Raw genomic sequence first — 21,207 nt, 5'->3', positions numbered from 1 at the left:
CACCTTTAGCTTAGCGCTGGTGACGTGAAGTCATGTGACCGTGCTGTAGTTCCTTTATAGCCCAACATTAGCCTTCTTTAGCTTAGCGGTGGTGACGTGAAGTCATGTGACCGTGCTGTAGTTCCTTTATAGCCCAACATTAGCCGCCTTTAGCTTAGCGGTGGTGACGTGAAGTCATGTGACCGTGCTGTAGTTCCTTTATAGCCCAACATTAGCCACCTTTAGTTTAGCGGTGGTGAAGTGAAGTCATGTGACCTTGCTGTAGTTCCTTTACAGCCCAACATTAGCCTCCTTTAGCTTAGCGTTGGTGACGTGAAGTCATGTGACCGTGCTGTAGTTCCTTTATAGCCAAACATTAGCCGCCTTTAGCTTAGCAGTGGTGAAGTGAAGTCATGTGACCGTGCTGTAGTTCCTTTATAGCCCAACATTAGCCGCCTTTAGCTTAGCGGTGGTGACGTGAAGTCATGTGACCGTGCTGTAGTTCCTTTATATCCTAACGTTAGCTTTTTACTTCTTCTGATTGCTTTTTCTGCAGTATAACAGAATCCAATGGAATAATCCCATTGGCCTTTTGTTAACTAAGCCCTTGCGATGCTAACTTCCTCTCTGTATCACTCAATATAAATCCTCACTGGGGTGAACATTGAGCATTGGGCTGAATGTTAGACCTTTTAATCAGACATTCATCACTGCCAGACCCTGCGTCCATTACCAGTGTTCTGGAAGCGTTCCCATGTTAAATGTAATTAAGGCTGCAGTGTGGATTGCAGTGCAGTTGATCCTCCCGTCTGTCAGGGGATTACTCTGACTCTCTGAGGAGTGAGCAGCTTCCTGGATGCTATTCATCAGGTGTGTCAGACGGGAGGGAGGGTTTCACTGCAGGGTCATCAGGAAAGAGATGCAGAATTGATCAAGGTTTTCTTCTCATATGAGCTGTCTCTTTCTTGCTGTAGTTTAATAAATGATGACCTGTTTCTCTTGAGATGTTTTGGTTAAAGTCAGATTTTAAGACGAGGTTTAACTAAAGCAAAATGATTAGTCAGGCAAGTCAAACGATGGATGATGGAAGTAGCTAATAAGTGATCAATCTCATCCCTTTTTTCATCTCTGTGGAGAGTTGTGGGTACAATTTGGGCACTAGAGATCAGCAGCAGGTACAAACAGAGTGGTTGAGTTCAAGAGATCTCTAACAGTGATTTGCTTGGTTTGCTGATTGCTATCCTGGCTCCAAAATAGACGAACGAGCTCCCAATTGACATCAGGATTGCAGGAAGTCGAATTCTTCCTTTGCAGACGGAAAAACCCCACCTGCACCTTGGCCAAAACCAAAGAAAAGTAAAACATTAAGGACATTTGACAATAATGCACCACAATTACAGTATGGCTATCCTGCAGGTTTTTGGGTGTTCTGAGTTTGTCTCCTTATGGTTTATTGGCCTTTGGAAAGAAGCGTTAACTTACAAAAATGTAATTTGATGATTGAAATAGATAGAGTAAAAAGAGTCAGCTTTCTCCCTTCTCATCGCTTTACCTACCTCGAAAAAGTGGCGGCAGATAAAGACACATTCATCCGGGAATCAGGAGTTTATTCCAGGTGACATTTGAACATCCTTCCTTTCAGACAGAGAGTCTTTTATTTGAACACCTTATCAACACTGTTTATTTACTTTATTTCCAACATAAAACAGTTTACAGGAAGAAATACAGAGTAGAGTTAAAGGTAGGGTAGGTAAGAATGGAGAAACCAGCTCGAGTGCGCTAGAATTTGAAAGTACGCAGCCGAAAAAAATCTGCCACTTCCTTACAGAGCCCCTCCTCCAACACACACGAACATGACCAATGAGGGCACGAGATAAGTTTGTGCACAGATGGAAGGCTGACAGGCAGGTAGGCCATCCAGTTATTTTAGCCGGGCCGGCTCAGATGATTGGTCGTGCTTTTTACAGCGCTACGGCTTCCACAGATGAAATGTTCTAATGTATTTTATTGTCAAAGCATTTAATGTATTCATTGCTATCGGGATGTTAAGAGCATTCCATGGAATATAACAAGTGTTTCTGAAGTGAATTACCTATCCCACCTTTAAAGGTAATGTAAGAGGAAACGGAATAAATAATCCCTTAAGAACAGTCTCGCCAACCTCTACCTCCAGACAGGTAAATCAATGAAATACAATTAAATGCAAGGCTTCATTGTCATGTGTACTGTATTAGCTAAAGTGTAGACATGTCAATGAAAAACGTAGGTCACACAAATAATGTCCTGCCACAGTATCTCTAACCATCAACAACTTTAAACCCTCCTTGACCAGAGATAAGTCCCTGATTCTGAATCTGCTCCATCATCCCGACTGATTTGTATTCCAGCAGCGAAGGAGGCATTCATCTTCCTCCCTGTCACAAATCATCATCATAAACCCACTCTGATGAGGTCACTGGATACTCGTGCATGCACACACACTCTCCCAAAAAGATGTCAACTTCCTGTCTGGTTCAGTGTGGCTCAAACGGACAGATGTTGCAGAGACAGGACGTTCTGCTAGCTTCAGTAATTAGCATGCCTGGTCCGTGCGCTGCAGTATTGATATTCACTCAATGTCTGCATGAAGGATTCTGTTTGGTCTCGGCTGGCTTTGGCTCAGTGCTTCACTGGGAATCACTTTCACTTTCTAACCTCCCTTGTTTTCTCATCCTTCCACTGCACAATATCTCTCTTTTCTGAGGTTGTCTCAGCTTCTTAAATCATATTCAGGTCATTGTTAGTCACCTTTGCTATGAATGAATCGAAAAAGACATGACGTGCATAAAAGATGTCAAAACTTTTTGCAACATTTTTAGATTCAACACCAAATCAGAGAAAGTTAAGCAGTAGATATAAAACCATAAGTTTGTAGTCTCAGTCTTTCAAATCATATTCAGGTCATTGTTAGTCAGCGTGTTTTTGCTATGATTGAATCAAAAAAGACATGACATGCATAAAAGATGTCAAAACTTTCCACAGCATCTCTGTTAGTATGTTGCATTTAGCATTAGTATTTATAATGCTATATACAGAATGCATGCAGATGACAAAGTGCAAATCAGAGAAAATTAAGCAGTAGATATAAAACCGTAAGTTAAGGATGGAAAATATGTGCATATATCATCGCGTCTTAACTTTTCCCCTATAAGTTATAGAGTTATAGAAAGAAAAAATGCAGATAACACACATGACTATTAGGAAACTTAAAGAGGCCCTATTGTGCTTTTTAGGGTGTTCCCATAGGTTTTTGTAAATGGTCTGCAAAGGCTGAAATCCCTGCGTTTCATCACATTGTACGTGATAGGCTAAGGGGCGGGACATCTCTTAGTGGTTGTCCAATCACAACAGAGCCGGCCAGCTAACCAATCAGATACTAAAATGAACCTGAAGATCAGCACAATAACGGACCGTCCACACAGCAGCGTTAAAAAATCTTGGAACGCTTCTGCCCATTCACTTTGAATGGGGTGACGTCACTTTGCCTCACTTTTCGCCGAACTGCATTGTGGGAAGCAGAGCGGAGATTTTCAGGATTTTCAGGATTCAAAGTTGAGCAATGTTCAACTTTTGAAGCTGAGGTGGAAGCGTCAGCCAATCAAATCCCGTTTATGCAAATCTGACCGTTCAAGCTCTAGCCAATCAAACCGCGTGTATGCTGGGAGAGACATACCGCAGGTCATTTCCTCATATTCCAAAGAATGGAGGAGAAATTAGCGGTAGGGAATCACCCGGTGCTTTATGACCAGTCCCTATTTACCTACCGGGATATAAACCGGAGGAGCCAGGCATGGAGGGAGGTGGCAGAGACAGTGGTATGTTTTCGCCTGTTTGGGGAGTTTATATCCAGTTTACTTCGGGCTGTTTTGCTTCGTATGTCGGGGGCGGGAGATTCATGTGATTGGTTGTTGGTGCCTTGCTCGCAAAAAATCCCCAAGCTTCAGATACGCCCACCTCCAAGATTTTTTTACGCTGCTGTGTGGACGGGCCGTAAGTCCTCTTAATGCCGCAGAGCTGAGATTAACTGGGGTAAGGGTTGGATGGTTGCTATATTAAGAAACAATATAACTAACCTTAGTCTAGTAGATGGGAGTTAAAGTAGCTTTTCCTAAAATGTGGATAAGGCTTAAAAAACATATTTTTCAGTGTAAATGAAGGCTGAATTAATAAGTCAAAGCCGACACAAAGGAAATATGATACTGTATGTATTTCTCCCAGAGAGAACAAGCAGTGATGAAATATTAAGTAACTGGGAGACTGCGAGATCAGAGCTTTGTTCTATCGTTGGTAGTTTGTGGGATCTGTTACTCTGAATACTCAACATGTTTAATTTAGTGGAGCGAAAACAACTTGCATATAAAGATTTAACGTCAGATCATTCCCAGTAAGCAAAGCATGGAATACAATATCTCAGAATAACTCTATATGACTGAGAGACATTTGAGTTCATTGTATTTTTCAGATTTGTATTCATGGCTGGTTTTCAAGCGTATCCTCTATACCAATTTTGATGGAAAATAAAAAGTCATATTTTCCATTTAAAGGTGTTTTCCATCCTTTAGGAGTTACAGTATTTGTTTGAATATCTAAACCTGAACAGAAATATCTCAAAGCTGGTAAATCCAACTCTTATCCACGGTAGAGAAACTAATAACTCTGCAATATAGGATCAATGTTTGCATGCTAACATCTATTGAGACTGAATTGATTGAGACTGGGTGCAAATGGAGAGTACACATTAGATCAGTCTACACACACACACACACATTCCTTTTTAGATTCAACACACACATCATTTCATGCTCTGACCACTCAAAGTAAAGACTCCATCGGGCAGTAAACACTGTTTGATGTTGTCCAACACCGAGTCCCTTTTTAAAGAGGAATTTGAGGCATGGTTAGAGCTTTGAAACATCAGACTGAAACACAATCTGAATGCACCACAAAATAATGTGGAGAGACAACCTTAAAACCATGTGTTAAGGAAGGTGTGTGTTGATGGAAATACAGTCTGGGTTTTGGTTTCAGATCAATTCAAGCGTGGCAGTTTGTGAGTGCTGGTTCTGCTGGTTTATCTGAGCGTTCGTGTTTCCAATCACCCTATCCCAACATCAATTATAGACAGAGGTGGAAGAAGTACTCTGATCTTGTACTTGAGTAAAAGTAGAAGTTTTCCCGGTCATTGTGCCTTTGGATTAACTTAAAAATTGATTTAAAAAAAATGATTATATGATAATGATAATAACAATAATGATAATAATTATAATTATAAATACTATAATAATTCTAATGACTATATCTTAATCATCATAGTTTACATACAAATAGGAAATGGGTGTATGTATGTATATGTGTACATATGTGTATGTATATATAGATTTGTGTTTATCTGTGTGAGTATTTAATTACGGAATTATCATTTTTCTCTTCATCCTGCAACTGGATGACTAACAGGAGAGCTTACTCCGTATAAACGTTGCTTTCTGCCTCCGTTTCTACACATGTTGTTTGTTTTTCGGATGTCTAATTGTTGAAATGGTAGAATACAAAAAATGTCCTTTTTCTCTCCCCCCAGAGAACCACTCTGCTCCTCCAGATGTCACCGGCTACACCAACAACTCGTCCGGCGATGGCATCCAGGTGGAGCGAGCGCCGGGACAGAGACAGACGCCCAAATACGGGAACGCCGAGCTGATGGAGACCGGAGACGGTGAGTCGCGGCTGGGGACCCATTCATATATAGTTATCAGTGTAATGGCAACTTTGTTGTTCCACTATCCTATATTCGTTGTGCCATTACTTCACAGGATTATGAGTGATCCAGACGCAGACACAGATGCTCTCCGGTCCTTTGGTGCAGTTTAGAATGATGTTTATTTCGAGTTTACATTACCAAGGTTTAATGATTCTGTCAATGGTTGTGGTATCTGTGAGCATCTATAGATCGGTGTGCTCTTCCTCCTGTGTCCTCTCTCTTCCGCTCACGTATGACCCCTTTTATACACCCGGTGCAGCTAACCCCCACCACCAAGTGTTCAAGATAATATTGCACTATAAATATAAATAAACTGACATGCCAACCACACCCATACAATGGCTCCTACATTCAGACCGTCTCACTTTTGAACAAGTGTTCGTAACAAGGTCGGCCTGCATGAGAGTCTATTCATGTCTGATCAAGTCCTGTTACGACTAACTTATCATCCTCTTAGTGTAGATACGTTCCTGCAGACTCTTCAGAGATGACTGACTCTGCTGGTTTATAGTTCCATATTTCTTCCTATAAAGGGAGATGAGGCAGCAGAAAGTGTGATGATGTTAAAGGTCCCCTATCATACTGTTTTTCATCAATATATTACAGGTCTCAGATATGAGCCTGTCTCTGATTGGCTGAAGTACAAAACAGATGATTGCAGTGTCCCATAATCCCCTCAGCCCTGTTTCAAAAGCTGATGCTGTGTCTGTAGCTTTAAATGCTAATGAGCTGCTGCTGGCCACGGCAAACGTGCGTTTACAGAGTTTTAAAGTACCCCGACTTTTCTTTATGGACTTTTTTACAAACCCTCAGTTTCATCTTAAACTCACCAAGCTTTTCCCACCTGCTTAAACATCTCTCTGCCTCTCATACCTCCATCCCTCCTCTCTGAAGTGAAATCAGCCCTAATGAAAGAGTAAAGTGAGGCCTCCTCTCATACGCTGCTTTTACCTCAGTGTCATGTTTAGCGGTCGGCTCCGTTATAATTGCTCATTGGAAGAGAAACGTGACACTTTAATGTAGATTTAAAACTTGTGGATGAAAAAGATCCAATCAGGAGGAAAGTGACGGATACTTCAACACCTGGGAAAGCTCAATTAGGAGTCTGATCCTGTGTGTGTGTGTGTGTGTGTGTGTGTGTGTGTGTGTGTGTGCAGGTGTTCCCGTCAGCAGCAGAGTCTCAGCTAAGATCCAGCAGCTCGTCAACACTCTGAAGCGACCGAAGCGACCGCCATTAAGAGAGTTTTTTGTCGACGACTTCGAGGAACTCCTTGAAGGTAAAACAAAAAAACATCATGCTTTTATTTTGAAACGTAAAAGTCTGATGCACCTTTAACAAAAGATCTATATTTTGTCTTTAGTAAATAACCTCATGTTGTTAGGTGATTGATTATTGACTGTTGGAGTGATGGAGGAAGTACTCCGATATTGTATATATGTAGAAATACTGGATAATGATCTCCACATCTGACATTTGTATTATTCATGACTTAACTGTGAGGAGAGCATGTGTTAAAATGATTATGCCTACAAATGAAAGGTATTCTATGGTTAATACGTTCTTATAGCAACTCACTCAAATATAACTGCATTTATAAGTGAGTTTACAAACTCGAGAAACTTGGTTATGATCACATTTGTGTCTGTGGCGTGTTTGTGCATCTCAATATACACCCTGGAATATGCTGGTTGGCTTAAATCGTCTGAAATGTAAAAACTTTCAAAGATTCAAAGGTTTTATTGCCTTAAAAATCAACAGAGGTTTTGTTCTGAAAATTTAAAGTCCTCCAACAGTCCTGCATCCAATATACTCAAAGCAAAACAAAGACGTGCAAATGGCACAATGGGACGAGTATAATACCAACGTATCTAAACTCCTCTCATGGTTCTCCTCCAACAGTCCTGTGTCCAATAAACTTAAGATTCAAGGCTTTTATTGTCATGTGTACATAGCTAGTGTAGATATGTCACTGACTTAGGTCACATGCTCCTCCAACAGTGCAACACAATAAACAGATAACATAGTGCAGAATAGTCTATATACAAGTAATTGGAATATTGATATATATGAGTTGTAAACAGATGAATGTTATGGATGTTGTTTCAAAAGTTCCGGTGTTTAACAGTCTTATGGCCTGTGGGGTGAAACTGTCAGGAGGGAAGCCAAAGACACGGCAGCCATCATCACCGGCAGCCATCTTTAAATTGTACAAACTCCTGTGTTTCCCGTTTTCAGTGCAGCAGCCGGACCCCAACCAGCCCAAAGCAGAGGGGGCTCAGATGGAGGCGCTGCAGGGCGAGCAGCTGGGGGTCGTCACCAACTGGCCCCCCTCCCTGGAGGCGGCGCTGCAGCGCTGGGGCACCATCTCCCCCAAAGCCCCCTGCCTCACCACCATGGACACCAACGGGAAGCCCCTCTACCTGCTCACATACGGTAAGAGGGGGGATTATATATATATATATATATATATATACACCTGTATAAATGACTGGAGGTCTTCAGGTGGAGACTGGAACTGCAGCGGGGAATCTTAATCAGTTTGAACTCATAGTACCGTCTTTATTCCAGATCTGGCACTCAATTACACAATGGTGTTTGTGCTATTTGTACTAACACACATAAAGCTCAATATGGTCTTACTTTGTCCATTTGTACTCACTATTTTGGGGCTTTTCTTGTTAAATATTGTTGTAATTATTGCTGTTTGTGCTATTTGTACTAAAACTCGATATATGAACCATACTTTTAGTGTATCATCTGTACGTTAATCCTGAGCAAAGGAGAGGCTTAACTACACAGAGGTTAGGAGTTACACAGCTCATTACACTCTTACTTTTTCAAAAATAATTCACTATTTTGGTGCTTTTTTTGTTAGATATTGTTGTAATAATTATTGCTGTAGAGTTCCCTCTTTTTTATGATTAAGACCGTACCACCTTTTGTGAAATTGGGGGATTTACAGCTGAAGGAAGAAATGTTAAAGTATTTGCATTTAAAGACGAGTATTTTTATACTTTTTCTTTTTGTTTCTACTGAAGAAAATAAGCCAACTTTCCCAAAAATGTAATACATTTAAAAACCGTTAGCAAATCGAAAAAAATACTGATCGAAATGAGTAATTATGTGATCATGAAAGACGTAAACAACATCACAAATGTGATCAGATGTCTGATGCCAGCTTTCAGACAGCTTTTAATTATCACTGCTACAGGTGTGTGTGTGTGTGTGTGTGTGTGTGTGTGTGTGTGTGTGTGTGTGTGTGTGTGTGTGTGTGTGTGTGTGTGTGTGTGTGTGTGTGTGTGTGTGTGTGTGTGTGTGTGTGTGTGTGTGTGTGTGTGTGTGTGTGTGTGGTGTGTGTGTGTGTGTGTGTGTGTGTGTGTGTGTGTGTGTGTGTGTGTGTGTGTGTGTGTGTGTGTGTGTGTGTGTGTGTGTGTGTGTGTGTGTGTGTGTGTGTGTGTGTGTGAGAAAGGGTTAGTGTTTGTGTGTGTGAAAGGGTTTGTGTGTGTGTGTAAGAGCGTTATTACTAGAAATGGGCATCATCTCCTCATCAAGTCTGTCCTTGTTTTTTAAATTGAAGGCTGTGTTTCGTAATGAGTCTGCAATGCCAACATGTAATGGGTCTCAATTGAGATTTCCAACACAAATCATCCAGTCGTTTTTGTTCCACATGACCTCAGATCAGCCAGGTCTCAATGCACTGTTGCAGCATATTAACCAATACGACAAACTGCATTGGACTTCATGAATACTGGAGGATTTGTCTCCACATTGCTTCTGTTTTGTCTGCACATAAGGAGGCTCTCTCAGGTTGATTAAGTGAGGAACCAAACAATGTTTAACACTCGCTGTGGGACGATGATTCCTCTACTGGCAGCCAGACAGAGCGCTAACACATTAGCAACGTGTGAGGAAAAACACATTTCAGGAAAGCTGCTCTGCTACAGAAGAACCACATGTTCAAAATATGAACTGTTCAACCATTAAATATTTAAGAGATTACATATAGATTAAAACCATTGCAATAGGAGATTAAAGGATGGCAACAGAGGCAGCAAAAGAAGCCGCTGGATCATAACTCCTCACAATGGTAACGACACATCATGGATACCATAACTATGGTTTGTGAAGGTGTTAACCTGATGGAAAACAGACGTGTGTGTGTGTGTGTGTGTGTGTGTGTGTGTGTGTGTGTGTGTGTGTGTGTGTGTGTGTGTGTGTGTGTGTGTGTGTGTGTGTGTGTGTGTGTGTGTGTGTGTGTGTGTGTGTGTGTGTGTGTGTGTGTGTGTGTGTGTGTGTGTGTGTGTGTGTGTGTGTGTGTGTGTGTGTGTGTGTGTGTGTGTGTGTGTGTGTGTGTGTGTGTGTGTGTGTGTGTGTGTGTGTGTGTGTGTGTTTGCAGCGATGATGAGGCGATGTGTGCTCACCAGACTGTGAAATGTCTTCATATCTCAGGAGTCCCCCCTCCCCACAAGTAAGGCAACAACATGGTGAGGGACTGTGTGTGTGCAGTGCTGACTCTGAATCTCTATCTTTCTTCATCTCTCATTCCTGTAGCGTCTCTCCCTTTGATGTCGGCCGACAAGGACAAACTTGTTTTGTTTCTTCCTGTCGAGTCTTCCTCAGAGAGAATTCTAATACTGAATTCTCCCGTTGTCCTTAAGCTCAACCCTGGCGGCGCTGCACTGCAGATAACCCTCTGATAATCGACAGGAGAGAGAAACTGTTAACAAAGTTTCTCCCAGTCCCAGAGTGTCACAGGCAGCTTTGATCCTGGGGTTTTCATCTAGGAGGAAATCACGTAATCGATGAAGACGTTTGTGTCTCCGTACGGATCAGGAGAACACACACATCTTTCACAATCTGCATGTTGTGTTTTGATCTTTCTCTTTGATTCGTCCTCTGTGTGTTCTGGCTTTTGTTTGAAGTGTTTTCTGTGAGCTACAATTCAAGTTTTCAGATAAGACAGTGCGGCGGCTACAGGTGCTGTCACGCTACAACGGTCAAAAACATTTCCTTTAGGAGAATTGTGCTGCCGTTTCAAAAGTGATGCAAATATAAAAACACAAATGTTCCAAAACACATCAGATTCAGAATCAGGTTTATTTCCAGGTACGTTTACACATACAAGGAATTTGCTTTGGTATCTGGTGGTGCGAACATAAACAATTACCAGTGAAATGTGAAGATTACCCACCAATGCATGACCATGGTAGAAAGCTAAAAGAAAATAATAAATACCATGTACAGTACTTCAGCGTAAACATCTCCTTATTCCCGCTTTTGTATCTTTTAATTGTAATTTACAATCTGCAAAATACAACAGAAGTCAGTAAACAACAACAAACTCAGTTAAGTCAGGGAGGCGTGTGGTGCAGTGGGTTAGTGCGTTGGTGTTGGGATCAGGGGGTCACAGGTTCAAACCCCACTGCAGTCAGCGGGTGTTTCTCAATCGCGAGTACGCTTGCTTGGTAGCACATGTCTGCCGAGCATCTTGCTTCAGAAGCGAGTCAAGAATACTTCCTGACATTTGGAAAACAAAGAGTGGAACAGGCTAGCAAGTGTGCAGGTGTGCGTCATATGAGAGGCCCCGCCTTACATCTTCCGCCACAGATTTTGGGAAATTGGTCCGTGCGCAAAGCATTGTGGGGATTTTAAGACCGCGGAGTCTACTCATGTGCAGCCTCGATATTTCTCCAAACGGAGTACGCCGGGCTCGGTAGATTTCCAAGTATGCTGGAGATTGGAACAGTACTTCGGCGGCACTCGATGACGTAGTATGCTTGAAATAGTGGCTCTGAAGCAGCTTTACTCACGATTGAGAAACACCCAGCATGTCGTTGTGTCCCTGAGACACTTCACCCCAAATTGCTCCTGTGGGGATTGTCCACAGTATGTAAGTCGCTTTGGATAAAAGCGTCTAACAAGTGACATGTAATGTAATGTAATGTAATGTAATGTAATGTAATGTAAAAAGTGTCCATTCGTTTGGCTCCAAGGTTGAAGTTGTAATCACGCTCACAAAAAACAAACTGAAAGGATTAAACGGTTCATTTCTAACAATGTTAAATAATCCTTAGAGAGAAAAAGCATTATCTGAACTTGCTCTGGCGTTGTGTGAAACATTGTGCTGTATTGTTGTCTTTTTGTGAAACACTGGGTCAGTATTTGACCGTCTGTCTCTCACAAACGAACCCGTTTTTGTTCTCAAAGTCGTTTTCTCGAGAGTAGCTGCTGCTCTGAAAGCGGCGAATATCTAATTTCAGAACAAAAGCACCCTTTTCAGATGAAATTAACCTCGATGATTGGGCCGTTTGCTGCTCCTCTCTTTGGTTTCAGAGGATAAAAGGCTGCTGCTGGGCGAGCCTTTCATGGGTCGGTCGAGTAACGTCATCCTTTAAAAAACGAAAGAGGACCAGACTCGGCACAAAAGCACTCTGATTACAGCTCTGATGTCTCTGCAGTTCAGCGGGGGAGACACAGCAGGAATCCTCTCCTCTGATTGTTAAACATGATTTCCAGATGGAGGGGCTGGTTATCAGCAACAGGGTTCCCACTCTCACTGCTGAATTGTCCTTGAAAGAGGAATCCTCATCCAAAATATGTGTCTGGTCACTGCAGTTATTTCTGAACATAGAGAAAGAATAGTTCTCTGCAATCCATGTTTTTTTTTAAGGTCTTCTATCCCGATACTCATACTTATATCATGACCTGCTTTCACAGGATCTTTGCAAATCAGCAGAGATGGCAAACGTTCACACATCCTTTCCTCAAGTAGAAGTACAGATACTCGTGTTTTAAAATACTCTGGTAAAAGTAGAAGGACTGACTCTTTCCTCAAGTAAAAGTAAAGAACTTTTAAGTAACAACTACTTCAGTAAAAAGTACCCATAACTAGCAGCTGTTTTAAAGAGTACCTGACCCCCCTTTATATTAATAGAACAATAATGTCATTGTTAGCTAATGAATGTTTCCATGCTGAACAACGGCAACATGACAACGTTTTCATTGGTCCCTCTTCTTTAGAGAAGACCAGGAAATGATGGATACACGGATCGTGTTCAAATCAATAGGCACGCAATGACTCTAAATAATAATGATCACGCCACCAAACACACATTCAAACTAAAGGAACCAGCCTGTTTGGGAAATGTAAGAAGTAGAAAGTACAGGTATTTGGGTTCAACATGTAAGAAGTAGAAAGTACAGGTATTTGTGTTCAAAATGTAAGAAGTAGAAAGTACAGGTATTTGTGTTCAACATGTAAGAAGTAGAAAGTACAGGTATTTGTGTTCAACATGTAAGAAGTAGAAAGTACAGGTATTTGAGTTCAACATGTAAGAAGTAGAAAGTACAGGTATTTGTGTTCAACATGTAAGAAGTAGAAAGTACAGGTATTTGTGTTCAACATGTAAGAAGTAGAAAGTACAGGTATTTGGGTTCAACATGTAAGAAGTAGAAAGTACAGGTATTTGGGTTCAACATGTAAGAAGTAGAAAGTACAGGTATTTGTGTTCAAAATCTAAGAAGTCAAAGTAAAAAGTCGTCAGAAAAATAAGTAGTGGAGTAAAGTACTGATACCAGAAACATGTACTTAAGTACAGTAATAAAGTATTTGTGCTCCACTACTTCCCACCTCTGCAAATCAGAGCGAAGGGAAACCTGCAGCAAAGTGGTTCACTACTTGTGTGTCAGTCATATGCTGTATATAAGGAAATGAACCCAACCATTGCCTTTGGACCGCTGTTTTGAAGCCTTTGGTCGGTCGCCATCTTGGTTTTTAGCCATCGTCTTCTTGGTTTTTGGAACCAGAAGTGTCACAAGGGGGGGAGCGAGGTACAACTGGTACTAAGCGACCAAAATGTCAACATTAATTAAGAGAAAACCCTCTGTCAAAGGAGTTAGACTGTGAAAGTCAATCAGAAGGTGGCATGGCATCAAACTTTTTTTTCCCGTCCATTTCACACTATTACGATCCAAAACGTTTCCTCATGTAAAACCCAAAACAAGAGCGTTAGATGTTATTTATACAGCTCTTAAGCCTAACTTACATCCTCAACTTAACAAATTGAAAGATTTATTGAGGTCATGTTCATGATCAAAACAATTAAAACAGCTTTTCTGAGCTGCATGCACAGATATTTGAAGAAAGACAAAATACGGGGTGACCAAAATCACAAAAATCTTCTCTGTTTTATACTCTTACTTTAATACACTTCAATAGATCTAAGCAGTCATTACATTTGGCCTTTTTCCACCAAATAATCAAAGCCTCTAAGAAGATGTTTGCCAGATTTCATTGCTTTCCAAGCTCCCATGGCATCCCTAATAAAGTCTAAATGGAAAGATCCACTTTGAACACACAAATGTCTGTTTTGGGACCCTCATATCTGAATAAATCTATCTCAAAATGCACTTTTTACTAACTGCAGTCACACCTGCTGCTTTATAGTCACTGTTGCTCTGCCTTTGTTGGTCCATTTATATTGTTATTCTCTCCTAACTCTCTCTTTCTCTTTCGGATCCCAAAGCTCTCCTTTTCCTCAATTCATTAGCTCTGACAAACATCACAAAAACCTCATTTAGTGTGAAAAACAATGAGGAATTCACGCTGGACTGCTCATGCATAATATCTGCGTCTGCCACTCTGAATTAGTAAAAAAAAAAAAGGATGGAAATTGATTCCTTTGTTGGGAGCTTTTGCTGCTTTAATGAGCAGAGCCAACCTCGCCTGGCGGGTAAAATGAAACTGATCGGAAAGATTAGATAATATAATACACAGGGGGTATTTTAAGAAGCAGTTACTTTGACAGACATATCCTGTAAAGTGGAAATCGTTCTCAAGCTAGGGTTAGTGATTACGTGAGTTGTCTAAAAACTAAATATATTCGTCAAGATACCAAAAGCCTTTATCACTGTAATTACATAAAGCTGTGGTCTGTATGACTTCCTCTAATGTCGATGTACATGGATCCAATTACCCCACAGTCTGTTATGAGATCATCTCCATACCCCTTCACTTGCAACGTGTTTTAACATTGAGTTTCGTGTCAAAGCAGTAATTTCTTGCATATGGGAACTCTTGATGTGATCCTTTGTTCTATTATGCAATCATAAGAACAAGGCCAGGTTCTTTTTTTTAAACACAGAAATGTTTCCTCACAATTTCTTTGATGGAATGACTCGGAAGTGAGTCAGCATTTTAGCACTTCCTGCCCCCTTGATTCAAAGTCAATGGTTTTTTGGTTTGTTATCCTGTAATAAGGTCTGGGGTTAACACAAGCTAAAGAGATTTTTATTCTACGTTATAAAATACGTCAGTAAATACCTGACTGGTAAATGTAACAATGGTGGTTGCTAAAGAGTGTCTAAATGAGACGACTAAACGTCATCAAGCCCAACATTAGCCGCCTTTAGCTTAGCGGTGGTGACGTGAAGTCATGTGACCGTGCTGTAGTTCCTTTATAGCCCAACATTAGCCGCCTTTAGCTTAGCGGTGGTGGCGTGAAGTCATGTGACCGTGCTGTAGTTCCTTTATAGCCCAACATTAGCCTCCTTTAGCTTAGCGGTGGTGGCGTGAAGTCATGTGACCGTGCTGTAGTTCCTTTATAGCCCAACATTAGCCTCCTTTAGCTTAGCGGTGGTGACGTGAAGTCATGTGACCGTGCTGTAGTTCCTTTATAGCCCAACATTAGCCACCTTTAGCTTAGCGGTGGTGACGTGAAGTCATGTGACCGTGCTGTAGTTCCTTTATAGCCCAACATTCGCTTTTTACTTCAAAAATCATAAGGTGGGGTTGATATGTGGAGATTTTCCTGCTGAACAAAACCTGTAAGTATTATAAAAGTATTATTTTCTCCAATAATCCAATGAAAAAATCCCATTGGAGGGAACCAGGGAGATGGAGCCTTCAGGGTCTACTACAGAAATACGCCATCCCTGCAGCACTGTATTGCTAACCTTCTCCAAAGAACATTGTGGTTTTCTTTAACCCCTCTCTTTAGTTTTGTGATGTTTCATGATAATAATTCTTAACATTTACTTTTAGGAAAACTGTGGTCCAGGAGTGTGAAGGTGGCCTTCAACCTGCTGCACAAACTGGGAACCAAACAGGAACCCCTCGTCAGACCTGGAGACCGGGTACGTAAAACAATAATGAAATAAAACTGATGGATTGATATGGAGGGAACCAGAGAAAATTAAGACAAATATTGGTGTCTAATGGTTGAATGCTTAAAGGTTTGACAGAAAACCTTTGACTTGAGATGTAAATGCTTTGAGACTTTAAAAACTAAAGACCTGGCTGACATTTAACTTAAATGTTGACCTCTTAAAATGCTAAACAAATGTTTAATTTAAAGAGAATTGGGCAGAAAAGAAGACAGAGAAGAGAAAGAGACTGGGTCATTTAATACACAGACTTTCAGTTATTAATTCTGCAAATATATGAATATTGCAATACTTTCAGCACTGTGTTACCTTATTTGACGACAAAAAGTAACTTAAAAAACATTTATTTGAATGAAAATCATCAAGATTTCTACCTTGCAATGTTGTGCAGATGTTGGAAGTCTTTTCCGCTTTGCCTTTTCATTCTGTAGTGAAACAAAATCCACAAAATGTGTCTCTGTTGCTAACAAACTGAGTAAAACATATTTAAAAACATAATGAAAGCAGAGGCTGACGAAAACAAAAAAATATGAGAAAGCTGATTTTTTGTTATTCGGATAAAAGGACTGTTTAACAAGTCTCTTTGCTCCCGTCTTGCATTAAAACATCGAGTAAAATAACCAAAAAAACTGGCGCTTTACTGATATCACCTCTCAAGAGTTTTGGGTACCGGCCAAAACAATCCCCGGCCGACACATGGCCATGACTCCATGTTTTAAAAATGGACACATGTGTAACCCTTCCTTCCTCTCCTGTCAGTATAATCATCACATCGCGCTCGACACATGAAACAGAGGATCACAGCGAAGTGGAAAAAGATTCAGTAATAGTCCCACATGTGTCTGCTCTCCTTCTTTCATCTGTATTTAGAGCTCCATTTCCAGTAAAAAACAAATGGCACCATGCCACTGTGTGTGTTATTTTTCTGCATCTCAGCCAGAAGGGTGTGTGTTTTAATTACTGTACAATTCCTTTTTCCTTCTGTGTCATTAGAGACTTGCTGGATAACAAAGTGCAGCGTTTTGGATATTTGTTTAAGGGGTTGGTGGGGACCAAAATCAGAGCTAAAAGGAGAGTGTAATTTCAGGAAAATCTGTTTAAAAGGACATTCTGCTCATTTTCAGGTTCATATCAGTATGTAGTGTCTCTATTCTAAAGAGTCCTCTCCTGCTGATGTTCAGGTTCATATCAGTATGTAGTGTCTCTACTTTAAAGAGTCCTCTCCTGCTCATGTTCAGGTGTATATCAGTATGTAGTGTCTCTACTTTAAAGAGTCCTCTCCTGCTGATGTTCAGGTGTATATCAGTATGTAGTGTCTCTACTTTAAAGAGTCCTCTCCTGCTGATGTTCAGGTTCATATCAGTATGTAGTGTCTCTACTTTAAAGAGTCCTCTCCTGCTGATATTCAGGTTCATATCAGAATGTAGTGTCTCTACTTTAAAGAGTCCCCTCCTGCTGATGTTCAGGTGTATATCAGTATGTAGTGTCTCTACTTTAAAGAGTCCTCTCCTGCTGATGTTCAGGTTCATATCAGTATGTAGTGTCTCTACTTTAAAGAGTCCTCTCCTGCTGATATTCAGGTTCATATCAGAATGTAGTGTCTCTACTTTAAAGAGTCCCCTCCTGCTGATGTTCAGGTGTATATCAGTATGTAGTGTCTCTACTTTAAAGAGTCCTCTCCTGCTGATGTTCAGGTGTATATCAGTATGTAGTGTCTCTACTTTAAAGAGTCCTCTCCTGCTGATGTTCAGGTGTATATCAGTATGTAGTGTCTCTACTTTAAAGAGTCCTCTCCTGCTGATATTCAGGTTCATATCAGAATGTAGTGTCTCTACTTTAAAGAGTCCCCTCCTGCTGATGTTCAGGTGTATATCAGTATCTAGTGTCTCTACTTTAAAGAGTCCTCTCCTGCTGATGTTCAGGTGTATATCAGTATCTAGTGTCTCTACTTTAAAGAGTCCTCTCCTGCTGATGTTCAGGTGTATATCAGTATGTAGTGTCTCTACTTTAAAGAGTCCTCTCCTGCTGATGTTCAGGTGTATATCAGTATGTAGTGTCTCTACTTTAAAGAGTCCTCTCCTGCTGATGTTCAGGTGTATATCAGTATGTAGTGTCTATACTTTAAAGAGTCCTCTCCTGCTGATGTTCAGACAAAGGAGCCCAATGGAGGGAACACAGGGATATTAGCCTTTGCAGACCATTTACATGCACTCAAACTTATATAACACACTACAAGAGAGCAAAATCATAATAGGGCCTCTTTAAAATGAATTAACTCGTTGTCGGCTTCCCTAAAGTTTGTTGAGTTTGGGTTATTTGATATATCCACCAACAACACTGCACACAAAAGCACATCTGATACATGCATAACCTCCTTTCAAGAGAAACTGGTATTTTAGTCAAGACTTCCCCTTGATCTTACTGAAGTGTTTCTCCAGTCTGACACGTTGATTCTCTGCCGCCTCGAGTCATTTCCCCTCAGCTCTCATATGAAACCTGAACGTCTGCAATGAGAGCTGCACATGTCAACATCAGTCCATCATTACACCGCTCTCTTTCACTCAGAGGCACTTAGCTCAGACTGTATGTGGGAACTATTAAACTGCACTTAGGCCGGGGTTCACCCTTATCATCGCAACATGCAACTGGAGCCAAACATGATCCAACATGGCCGCCAGGAGATAAAGGTCTGATGCTGGATAGAAACATGCAAAGGAAAATATGTTTCAGCTTTCATAGAGTAGACATTATTTAAGGAGAGATTGTAGTGAAATGTGCAGAATGAGCAGGAGAAAGTTATGTGTTGTCGCTTTTCTAAACAAAACAGAGCTCAATGGTTGTTGACATGTATACTTACAAGGTAGAGTTAAGGCTCTTTTAGAACAAAAGGGTCAAAAACAGTGATATCTTTGCCGTTTTTAATTGTTTCTGTTTGAGCTACACCTGTTAGCTGTTTCTAGGGTATACTAAAAGTGCTGCATTGTTGGACCTGCTGCATGTAAATAATCCCTTAAATTAAATAGTGTGTTGGCATTAATACACTGAAAGCTTGACACAAAATGTGCATTGAAATAAAAAGCAAGTTGGTAAAAGATACACAGGTAGATGTAGTTCAGGTGGACAGAAAAAGTTAAATAAATAGATGTTTATTCACTTTTTCTAGCCCCTTTTTCTAGTTCATTCTCTTGTTTAGATTTCAAGGTTTGTTGCTGTACAGTATATGCTGCAGTTCTTTTAGGTTTAACGTGACCTTAGTGTGCCAATACAATGGTTTAAACTGAAATGATCTGAAACTGAGAGAAAGATAAACACAGAGACAGTCTGGATACTAGAGAGTTAAACAGTGTGATGGCTGATGTGTGGACGGAGTAGAAAACAATATCAAAAGGATTTACAGTACAGAGAGAGAGGGAGGGAGACACTAACCAGATCTCCTCTGACAGATTGAGCTTTATTATCCTCTGATAAGACCCATCGTCTGGCGACAGTCCATATCAATGATCATCCACACACACATACGCACGCACACACACACGCACACGCACACGCACACACACACTACAACAAGAATACTGACCATATTGCACTCAAACTCATCTTTGAAGGATCTTTCCCGTGACTATTTCAATCGTCTAAAAAATGTTTATCTTAGATACAACTTTAGTCTTATAATGCAGGGATGCAACCTATGATTTCCTGTGTAACAACACTAACATCCTCTCTCCTGTAGGTGGCGCTGGTCTTCCCGAACAACGACCCCGCTTCCTTCATGACGGCGTTTTACGGCTGCCTGCTGGCCGAAGTGGTCCCTGTGCCCATAGAAGTCCCACTGACCAGGAAGGTAAGAAATCAAACCAATACTGACACATTTAAGATAATTGTTGAGTGTTGGAACGGATTAATTGTGTGTATCAAATGAAAATTAGAATAACGTTTCAAATCAAATATGTCATTAGCCGCCTTTAGCTTAGCGGTGGTGACGTGAAGTCATGTGACCGTGCTATACAGTAGTTCCTTTATAGCCCAACATTAGCCGCCTTTAGCTTAGCGGTGGTGACGTGAAGTCATGTGACCGTGCTGTAGTTCCTTTATAGCCCAACATTAGCCTTCTTTAGCTTAGCGGTGGTGACGTGAAGTCATGTGACCATGCTGTAGTTCCTTTATAGCCCAACATTAGCCGCCTTTAGCTTAGCGGTGGTGACGTGAAGTCATGTGACCGTGCTGTAGTTCCTTTATAGCCCAACATTAGCCGCCTTTAGCTTAGCGGTGGTGACGTGAAGTCATGTGACCGTGCTGTAGTTCCTTTATAGCCCAACATTAGCCTTCTTTAGCTTAGCGGTGGTGACGTGAAGTCATGTGACCATGCTGTAGTTCCTTTATAGCCCAACATTAGCCGCCTTTAGCTTAGCGGTGGTGACGTGAAGTCATGTGACCGTGCTGTAGTTCCTTTATAGCCCAACATTAGCCACCTTTAGCTTAGCGGTGGTGACGTGAAGTCATGTGACCGTGCTGTAGTTCCTTTATAGCCCAACATTAGCCGCCTTTAGCTTAGCGGTGGTGACGTGAAGTCATGTGACCGTGCTGTAGTTCCTTTATAGCCCAACATTAGCCTTCTTTAGCTTAGCGGTGGTGACGTGAAGTCATGTGACCATGCTGTAGTTCCTTTATAGCCCAACATTAGCCGCCTTTAGCTTAGCGGTGGTGACGTGAAGTCATGTGACCGTGCTGTAGTTCCTTTATAGCCCAACATTAGCCTTCTTTAGCTTAGCGGTGGTGACGTGAAGTCATGTGACCATGCTGTAGTTCCTTTATAGCCCAACATTAGCCGCCTTTAGCTTAGCGGTGGTGACGTGAAGTCATGTGACCATGCTGTAGTTCCTTTATAGCCCAACATTAGCCACCTTTAGCTTAGCGGTGGTGACGTGAAGTCATGTGTCCGTGCTGTAGTTCCTTTATAGCCCAACATTAGCCACCTTTAGCTTAGCGGTGGTGACGTGAAGTCATGTGACCGTGCTGTAGTTCCTTTATAGCTCAACATTAGCCACCTTTAGCTTAGCGGTGGTGAGGTGAAGTCATGTGACCGTGCTGTAGTTCCTTTATAGCCCAACGTTAGCCGCCTTTAGCTTAGCGGTGGTGACGTGAAGTCATGTGACCGTGCTGTAGTTCCTTTATAGCCCAACATTAGACGCCTTTAGCTTAGCGGTGGTGACATGAAGTCATGTGACCGTGCTGTAGTTCCTTTATAGCTCAACGTTAGCTTTTTAATTTT

The 21,207-nt window shown here is 41.2% G+C and overlaps 1 protein-coding gene across 1 annotated transcript in view; it reads left to right on the top strand.

Moving 5' to 3' along the window:
- Positions 1-21,207, top strand: part of LOC117500293 (disco-interacting protein 2 homolog C-like) — a gene marked incomplete in the record, with an annotated part of 190,522 nt that overhangs the window by 132,111 nt on the left and 37,204 nt on the right. Inside the window, 5 exon segments of the mRNA XM_034153108.1 lie at positions 5,594-5,728; positions 6,931-7,050; positions 8,010-8,207; positions 15,817-15,908; positions 19,669-19,779. Of these exon segments, the coding sequence (XP_034008999.1) occupies positions 5,594-5,728; positions 6,931-7,050; positions 8,010-8,207; positions 15,817-15,908; positions 19,669-19,779 (656 nt within the window).

Source organism: Trematomus bernacchii, unplaced genomic scaffold, assembly GCF_902827165.1.
Source record: "Trematomus bernacchii unplaced genomic scaffold, fTreBer1.1, whole genome shotgun sequence".
Lineage (NCBI taxonomy): Eukaryota > Metazoa > Chordata > Actinopteri > Perciformes > Nototheniidae > Trematomus > Trematomus bernacchii.
Note: the sequence above shows the minus strand (reverse complement) of the source record. Positions and strands in the feature narration are given on the sequence as shown.